This window comes from Salvia miltiorrhiza, chromosome 1, assembly GCF_028751815.1.
Source record: "Salvia miltiorrhiza cultivar Shanhuang (shh) chromosome 1, IMPLAD_Smil_shh, whole genome shotgun sequence".
Taxonomy (NCBI): Eukaryota; Viridiplantae; Streptophyta; class Magnoliopsida; order Lamiales; family Lamiaceae; genus Salvia; species Salvia miltiorrhiza.
In genome coordinates this window covers 37,456,080-37,465,361 of record NC_080387.1, presented here as the reverse complement: position 1 = coordinate 37,465,361, position 9,282 = coordinate 37,456,080, and the positions used below count along the sequence as shown (strand labels likewise).

At 39.6% G+C, this 9,282-nt stretch overlaps 1 protein-coding gene across 1 annotated transcript; it reads left to right on the top strand.

The window, feature by feature from the left end:
- The first annotated feature begins 2,680 nt into the window (after positions 1 to 2,680).
- LOC131023868 (uncharacterized) lies at positions 2,681 to 8,562 on the top strand. Its single transcript, XM_057953499.1, has 2 exons — positions 2,681 to 3,146; positions 7,844 to 8,562. Exons 1-2 carry the CDS (start codon positions 2,761 to 2,763, stop codon positions 8,328 to 8,330), a joined length of 873 nt encoding a protein of 290 aa, XP_057809482.1. The 5' UTR covers positions 2,681 to 2,760; the 3' UTR covers positions 8,331 to 8,562.
- The last annotated feature ends 720 nt before the right edge of the window (positions 8,563 to 9,282 follow it).

Here is a 9,282-nt window from a genome sequence, read left to right as displayed (position 1 = left end):
ACACCCAGCGAGCACTGGAAACTGATTTTGATTTGAATTCTCGTGGTTATATTCTCTCTTGTGCTTTCCTCTTCGTTTCAGCTGCCAAATGAAGAGCCTAAAACTGATACTCGACTGCGTATGAGTGAAGAATCGGCTGCCATACGCATCCAAAGTATTTATAGAGGATTCATGGTATAGAATTGATGCATTTCTAGAAATAATATGTTTCTAGTGTTTTCTTGCCAGAATGAGCAATAGCATTGATTTCTTTATCTTGTTACGCATCAGGCTAGGCAAGCCTTTTGCGCTATAAGAGGACTGGCGAGACTTCAAGCTCTAGTGAAAGGTCATACTGTGAAAAGGCAAGCCGCCATTGCCCTTCGCTGTATTCAAGCTTTAGCAATTTTCTGGGTGTATCAGCTTAGCAATTTCTGGGTGTATCAGCGGCCGCTAGTGCCAGCCGGCGCTGGCTTCTTCAGCCGCGTTCGCTGGCACCCAGAGAGCGCTGGAAACTCTCAAGATTTGAATTCTCGTGGTTCGAGCTCGGATTTGTTTCATGTGTATTTTTTGAATGAAATCCATGGAAATCAGTCCAATATTAAAATCCGTAGATTTTTAAATACACTAGGATTTTCATAGACTTTTAAAAGTCTTGAACGAATACACCCAGATTTTTATAGATTTTTAAAAGTCTTGAACGAATACACCCAGATTTTCATAGACTTTTAAAAGTCGTGAACGAATACACCCAGATTTTAAAAGTCAGCAGAAATCTATTAAAGTCTTGAACTAATACACCCCCCTAAGAGTGAATTTTTTTTAATATACTCCCTTCGTCTCTAAGTTCATCTTTTTCCTTTTTGTGACGTCCCCCAAATAAGTTCCTCTTTTTTCTTTCCATTTTTGAACAACTACCACACCATTAATAATATTTTATTTATTCTTACTTTTCATTTTTTCACCACTCTCAATCTATATACTCCCTCCGTCCATGAAAGAACTTTCTAGGAGGGATTGACACGGGTTTTAAGAAAAAAATATTGTTGAGTGTATTGAGAGTGGATAAAAGGTAGTAGTTGAGTATATTGGGAGTGGTGAAAAGATGTTATAATTAATATTGGGAGTTGTGAAAAGTGAAAAGTAAGAGGATTATAAGTGGTGGGGTATAGTCCAAAAATAGGTAGGAAGTTCTTTTGTGGACGTCCCAAAAAAGAAAGATAGGAAGTTCTTTCGTGGACGGATGGAGTATTATATAAAAGATCAATACAACGGTAACTTTTTCTCGGAATAATTTAAAAATTTTACGGCAAAATTCAAATTTACTTTTAATGTTGTAGTCAACTTTTCGTAAAAAAAAGTTTAAATCTAATTTGACTGTTGTTCAATGACAGTTGCATAATTTACTTTTAAACATGACAGTTTTTGTATGTTTTCTAAAAACGCGTACATTCCCACTAAGCCACAACAAAATCACGTTTATTTGTAATATAAATTTTATTCAAAGTTTTTAATTAAATTCATGAACAGATTAAAAAATATATATACTATAATTTTTCGTAATTGCTCCACAAAGCCACGTTTTCAGCAATTACATACACCTACGTGAAAAATTGATCATTTATCTATATCTATATAATATATAAAAGAGGAATTTTTTTTCCTCTATTTTTTTTTCTCTCTTTTTCTCTCTCTTTCTCCACCAATTTTTTCACTGTTTTTTTGTTATTTTTTTATATTTTAATTATTTTCTAAACACCATCAAATTTGATTCATGAAAAATAATAGATATGTATATTTAATAAAGTATAAAAATCATCAAAAATGAATTTAAATGAATAAGTTATGAAAAATTTATAACTTTTTATTTATGTTTGTGTATGAAAATATTTATTATGATGAATAATACTATGTAATAATATGCATAATGCAAATTTTCATTATTGAATAATTATTAAATTTATTTAATAACTATAATTATTATTACACTTTGCATAAATTGAAAAATTAAATTTTTAATTCCAGAATTTTATTGAGTAATTGATGTGAATTATTAGATTTTATTTTTAAAACATATTTTGTAAGTATTTGATTTTTTGTTATTATTTATATTTATTTATTTAAATTTGTCATTTAATTTCGATATTCGTCGTGCATCATACGAATGGGCGTATACTACTAATTATAACACTTTTTCATATTTTCATCATTTCCAATACTAATTATAACACATTTTTCTCCACTATCAATACCTTTTCACTTTTTCTTAAAACCTGTGTCGTCCCCAAAGAGGAACTTATTTCAGAGACAGATGGAGTAATTAATTTCACAATAAACATATACTCCCTCCGTCCCATAATAAGTGGCCACATTCTTTTCAGCACGGAGATTAAGAAATTGAGTGTTATATGTTTTAATAGAGTGTGGCCTATAATTATTGACCAAATTAGTGAGTAATTGTTGACTTAATTAAAGTAATTTTGGCATTTGTAGAAAGTGGCCTACAATTGTTGACCAAATTAGTGAGTAATTGTTGACTTAATTAAAGTAAACTTTTGCCATTTTTAGAAAGCAGCCACTTATAGTGGGACAGACGAAAAAGAAAATGTGGCCACTTATTATGGGACGGAGGGAGTAATAATTTTATATATTGAGTTAAATTATTCTCACATTCTCTAAAAATACCACATAAAGTCATAAACAATTTAGCTGTATAAATTGACTCAATCCCCATGCTTCCCACAACTCTCTCTCTCTCTCTCTCTCTCTCTCTCATTAAGCATGGGGAGCCTGCGCGGCCACATCGGACCGGGACTAGCCTTCTGCATCATCGGCCTATGGCATCTCTTCAACCACACCAAACTCCACGCCACAAACCCTAATTCCTACATCTCCCATCCATTTTTCCCCATTTCCAAATTCAAACACCTCGAGCTCCACTTCATCATCTTCGCCACCCTCACCTCCATCTCCATGGAACTCTTCATCCTTCCCCACCGCCACCACCCCTTCGCCCCCGACGGCTCCATCCCCTCCAACCACCTCCACAACCTCGAGCACTCCGCCATCTCCCTCGCCTTCCTCACCTACGCCGCCTCCGCCGTCGCGCTCGACAGAATCGCCCCGCCGGCCCGATCCGCCCTCACGCACCTCCTCGCCGCCGCCGCTCTGGCGCAGAACTCTTCGAAGCTGACTTCTTCTTCGCTTTCAATCCCATTTTTTGCAGTCGACGGAATTCGAAGAAGAAGAAGAAGAAGAGAAGGGAGGTTAAAACCCTACTTGTTGAAAATAGAAGTCAAGAAAAGCAGCAACATTACAGCAGCATTTACTTCATTCAAACATTAACCAAAATCCCTTAATCAAAGGGATTTTGGTAGACTTTCAGCACTCTTTTAATTCTATAAAAGCATGATTGTAATAGATAGAAGAAGAACAAGAAATACAATTACAAGCTTTAGCTTCTCTTTCTCTATGCATTATGATGATACAATGTTTCAACATGGTATCAAAGCAGGTTTAACCATAGGAACTCAGAAACGAATCATCATCGTTCATAATCCAAAACCAAAACATTCCTAGCCAATTCAAATCAGTTTGTGGAGAAACTCACCGGCGACAGTTTCGATCGCCATTCCAAAAATGAAGAAAGGCGGCCATGGCGGCAAGTTCACGTGGGCAGGCGACGGCTACTCCACGGTCGAGCTGGGCCGCTCCGACATCCACCTCGCCGGCTCCGCTGTAGAGGATTCCGCAAGCGGGTGCGGCGCCACAAGCCCAAGCCCGGCGGGCAGCTTCATCATAAGCTCATGCAGAGCCACCACATACCCCGCCGTGTGCGAGAAATCCCTCTCGGCGGCCGATCACCACCACCACATACCCCGAGGAGGCAGCCGATCGGCGGCTGCTAGCGCTGCTGCCGGCGTAGATGGCCGAGATGGCCGAAGAAACAGCAGGTTGTCGGCTGCCGGCACCTATGCCGGCGTTAATGGAGGAGGAACCGTGAGTGCCGGCGTTAATGGAGGAAGAACCGAGAGAGGAAAGGAAGAATCAGCGCATGATTGTGGTCAAAGGGAGAGAGAGGCGCCTACTTTCGGTCAAAGGGAGGAAATATTAGGTATAGGGTTTGATGAATATCCATCAAACCCTCCCATTTTTGCCTTCTCTCAATTTCAGTCCCCTATGTTTCGAAAATTACAAAAGAAACCCCATTTTTTTGAGTCTAGTCCCTCGGGTTTATGGAAATCCCATAATAAACCCCATGTTATTAAAAACAGCCCCACAGTTATGCCCAACTCAATTTTTGACCCTAAACTATCTGAAAATTCGGAAATAACCCCTACTGCATGTCAAGTGTCAAATAAACGAGTTAGTAGAAAAACAAGTTGGATTTTTGATTGTGGAGCTACAGACACTATGACTTTTGACAAATCAGATATACTTGAGTCATCAAAATCCTTTAGAACTCATGTACAAACTGCTAATGGTGACTTAACTCAAGTAGAAGGGGCCGGAACTATAGAAATCTCCCCAACCTTGCGATTATCCAATTGTCTATATGTTCCGTCCCTATCTCATAAGTTGTTGTCAATTAGTCATGTTACTAAAGAACTCAATTGTACCATGATAATGCATCCTCACTTCTGTTTACTTCAGGATATCAGGACGGGGGAGATTATTGGGCGTGGCACTGAGCGGGATGGATTGTACTATGTGGATGAGATAGCTCAACAAGGCAAGGTGATGCTGGCTCACGGAACTGCTGACCGGGAAGCCTGGCTTTGGCACCGTCGGTTAGGGCATCCATCCATGGGGTATCTTAAGCTTTTATTTCCTAAATTAATAAAAAATGGTGAGAATTTATCTTGTGAAACTTGTGTTTTAGCTAAAAGCCACCGAAAATCTTTTAAGCCTAATGACACACAAGTAAACTCCATATTTTCTCTTGTTCATTCTGATGTTTGGGGTCCTTCACCCGTGGTAGGGGGACAAGGTTTTAAATATTTTCTGTTATTTATTGATGATTGCACTAGGATGACATGGGTATATTTTTTAAAACACAAATCTGAAGTTTTTGAAAAATTTACTCATTTCCATACTATGGTTCAAACTCAGTTTCAGAAAAATATCCAAACCCTTAGAACTGATAATGGAGGGGAATTTGTTAATAATTCCATGAAAATATTTTGTCAAACAAAAGGGATTATTCATCAAACTACTTGCCCCCACACTCCTGAACAAAACGGAGTTGCCGAAAGAAAAAACCGAATTTTACTTGAAATGACTCGTTCTATGATGATTGAGTCTCATGTTCCCTCCTCGTTTTGGCCCGAGGCCGTGGCAACCTCGGCTTACCTTATTAACCGTCTCCCTACTAGGACTCTTCAACTTCAAACACCATTACAGAAATTGTCTACTCTGGCCTCCATACCTCTTGCCCTTACACTTCAACCACGGGTCTTTGGGTGCTCTGTTTTCGTTCACATTCCTAAACATGAACGCACCAAATTCTCTCCTTGTGCAGTCAAGTGTGTGTTTGTAGGATATGGAGTTAATCAAAAAGGATATAGGTGTTACAATTCCAAAACCCGTCAAATCGTCACCACCATGAACTGTGATTTCCTTGAAACTGAGTATTTTTACGATAACCACCTTACCAGTCAGGGGGAGAGTAAGAGTGAGATCGACTTGTTAAGTTGGTTACCAATGCCAGTCCCGGAAGCAGATCCAACAGAAAAGGTTAACCTAGCCACCGAGCTTACTTCATCCACATCTGAGCAATCCAATCCACCGCCGCCCCAAATATCTTCTTCGCCACTGATATCTGAGGTAAGAGATTCTGAACCTATTACTATGATTTCGGGTTCTACTGATCCTGTTTCTCAAGTGGTTGAAGAAGAAGAACAGGAAGTACAGGAGGAGCATACAATGGGTGCAGACAAGGGGAGATATGTGTTACCCCCTAGAAGTACTCGAGGAATTCCTCCTAAACGTTATTCACCAGAAAAGTTTGGGAAGAACTCTCGGTATTCTATTGGGGGTATCGCCAAAGGGAACCTATCCAAAACTGCCGCTGCCTATGAAGTAGCTTTGTATGACGAAGAGATCCCAAAGAATGCGGAACAGGCCTTAAAGATTCCACATTGGAGAGATGCCATGAAGAAAGAAATAAGTGCACTGAATCGAAACCATACATGGGAGAAGTGTAGACTACCAAAGGGGAAGAAAACGGTAGGATGCAAATGGGTCTTCACAATCAAAAGGAGACCGGATGGATCTATTGAGCGTTACAAGGCTCGATTGGTCGCAAAAGGATATACACAGATGTATGGGATCGACTACGAGGAGACCTTCTCACCTGTTGCAAAGATGAACACTGTCAGAGTGCTCCTCTCAATTGCTGCTAATAAGGACTGGGATCTTCATCAGTTCGATGTTACAAATGCTTTCCTTCATGGAGAGCTTGAAGAAGAGAGAGAAGTCTACATGGAGGTGCCTCAAGGTTTTTCAGGAGATTTTGGAGAGGGTGAAGTCTGCAAGTTGAAGAAAACCTTATATGGGCTCAAGCAGTCTCCCAGAGCTTGGTTTGGAAGATTCACCGCAGCTATGAAGAAATTCGGGTACCAGCAAAGCAATTCAGACCACACCTTATTCTTGAAGAAACGAGGTGATCTTATTTCTTGCTTAGTCATTTACGTTGATGACATGATCATAACAGGGGATGACTTAGAAGAAATCCAGAAGTTGAAAGCGAATCTTTTCAAAGAGTTCGAAATGAAGGACCTTGGGAGACTAAAGTACTTCCTCGGGATCGAAGTACTCAGATCGAGGAAAGGGATTTTTATCAATCAGAAGAAGTATACTCTTGATCTTCTTGCAGAAACTGGGATGCTAGATTGCAAGCCAGCTGAGACGCCTATGGCTGTTAATCATGGGCTACAGATTGTGGAAGGAGCTCAGTTAGCCGATAAAGGACAATATCAGCGTCTGGTAGGGAAACTAATCTACCTTTCTCATACTCGACCTGACATTGCTTATGCTGTTGGTGTTGTTAGTCAATTCATGCACCAACCACAGGCTGACCACATGGAAGCTGCGCTAAGAATTGTGAGATATTTGAAGAAAACTTTTGAATATGGGGTTCTGTTCAAAAAGACTGGACACCTTGAGATACAAGCTTACACCGATGCTGACTGGGCAGGAAATCCGAATGACAGAAAGTCAACAGCTGGATACTTTGCATCTGTGGGAGGAAATCTTGTCTCATGGAGAAGCAAGAAACAAAAGGTGGTTGCACTCTCAAGTGCAGAATCAGAATTCAGAGGAATCAAGAGTGGGTTAACCGAAGTCCTTTGGCTAAGAAGATTGTTGATGGAATTAGGCCTTCAACCAACAAAGACGTGCCAAATGTACTGCGACAACAAGGCTGCCATCAGCATATCTGAGAATCCAGTTCAACATGATAGAACTAAACATGTCGAAGTGGATAGGCACTTTATCAAAGAGAAGATTGAAGAAAAGATTGTGGAGCTCCCGTTTGTGAGGTCCGAAGATCAGCTTGCTGATATCCTAACCAAGGCTGTGGACTTAAAAAGCTTTTCAGAAGTTCTTGGCAAGTTGAATATCGGGAATCCCGTTACTCAACTTGAGGGGGAGTGTTGAAAATAGAAGTCAAGAAAAGCAGCAACATTACAGCAGCATTTACTTCATTCAAACATTAACCAAAATCCCTTAATCAAAGGGATTTTGGTAGACTTTCAGCACTCTTTTAATTCTATAAAAGCATGATTGTAATAGATAGAAGAAGAACAAGAAATACAATTACAAGCTTTAGCTTCTCTTTCTCTATGCATTATGATGATACAATGTTTCAACAGGAGCTCCTCCTCTTCCACCTCCATTCCACCGACCACGCCGGCCTCGAGGGGCGCTACCACTGGCTCCTCCAGCTCCTCATCCTCGCCTCCCTCGCCGTAACCGTGCTCAGCCTCGCCGATTCTAGAAGCTTCCTGCTCGGATTCGTGAGATCTCTGTTGATTTTCGCACAGGGGGTTTGGCTCGTTGTAATCGGCGTCATGCTCTACACGCCGCGGCTGATGCCCAAGGGCTGCGCGGTCGGATTGGACGACGGCCACTACGTGGTGCGCTGCGACGGCGGAGAGGCGGTGGAAAGGGCGAAGTCGCTCGCTGCCATTCTGTTCAGTTACTACGTTGTTGCGGTGGCGGTTTTTGGCGTGTTGTTTTATTTGTGCTTGGTGAAGTTGTACTCTAAGGCTCATGTGGAGTACCACGGCTTAGCTACTGATTTTGGGGATCATAAGGAGGAAGCTGATGCTTTTCACTTAGATGGATAAGTATGCTGGAATTTGAACTCATGAGCTCACGAGCTTTCTCGTATGTGATGCATAAACATGTTAAAATGATTGAATTAATTCATAAATTACTATTCCCTACTTGACCAAAAAAGATCTCGAAAAAGGGTCTCATTTGGAATTTGACACGAATTTAAAAAAAGAAAAAAAAGATGCAAGTAGAATAAAAATAAATTTATAGGAATAGTGCCAAGGGGCAAAATGATATATACTCATTCTAAAAGACAAAACATAAAAAATACACATCTTTTATAAAAGGATTAATTGTGTATAAATTACTGAACTTTCAACAAATTCTCATTTTACATACAAATTTTAAAATCTTTATTAAAATTACTCAACTATTAATTTCTTCTCGTTTTGCATATTTGCCAATTTTTCGACTAAACTTTGGACCTGAAATGATGTCGTTTTCATCCAACTATACATTACAACGTCAGTTCTATTTTTCCACACGACCATATTTATGCTACGCAAGCATATTCATGTCAAGTGAGTATATTTATGTCATGTCAACAAGATGAAAAATGGGCAAATATGCAAAATGAGAAGAAATTAATAGTTGAGTAATTTTAATAAAGATTTTAAAGTTCGTATGCAAAAAGAGAATTTGTTGAAAGTTTAGTAATTTATATGCAAAACATATAAATATACTCATTTAGGACATTTTTGCCCTTATGTCGAGGACTAGTGTATTTTGCACTGATGCTCAACTTGTAAACGATAAATGTCGAGCATTAGTGTATTTTCTAAGAGTGCTCGACTACAAATGCTCGATTGTTCGACTCGCAATGGTTGAGCATTGAAGTATTTATCACTATTGCTCGACTTGCTGAAGTCGAGCATGTCGAGCATTAATATATTTATCACACATACGACATGCTCGACATGCTCGACTAATGCATGTCGAGCATTAGTGTATTTACCACTGATG

Excerpts from the sequence above, each read along its gene's own strand:
- LOC131023868 (XM_057953499.1), top strand. The coding sequence starts at position 2,761 with ATGGGGAGCCTGCGCGGCCACATCGGACCGGGACTAGCCTTCTGCATC. Across the intron at positions 3,147-7,843 it reads CACCTCCTCGCCGCCGCCGC|GTTTCAACAGGAGCTCCTCC; the intron begins TCTGGCGCAGAA and ends TGATGATACAAT.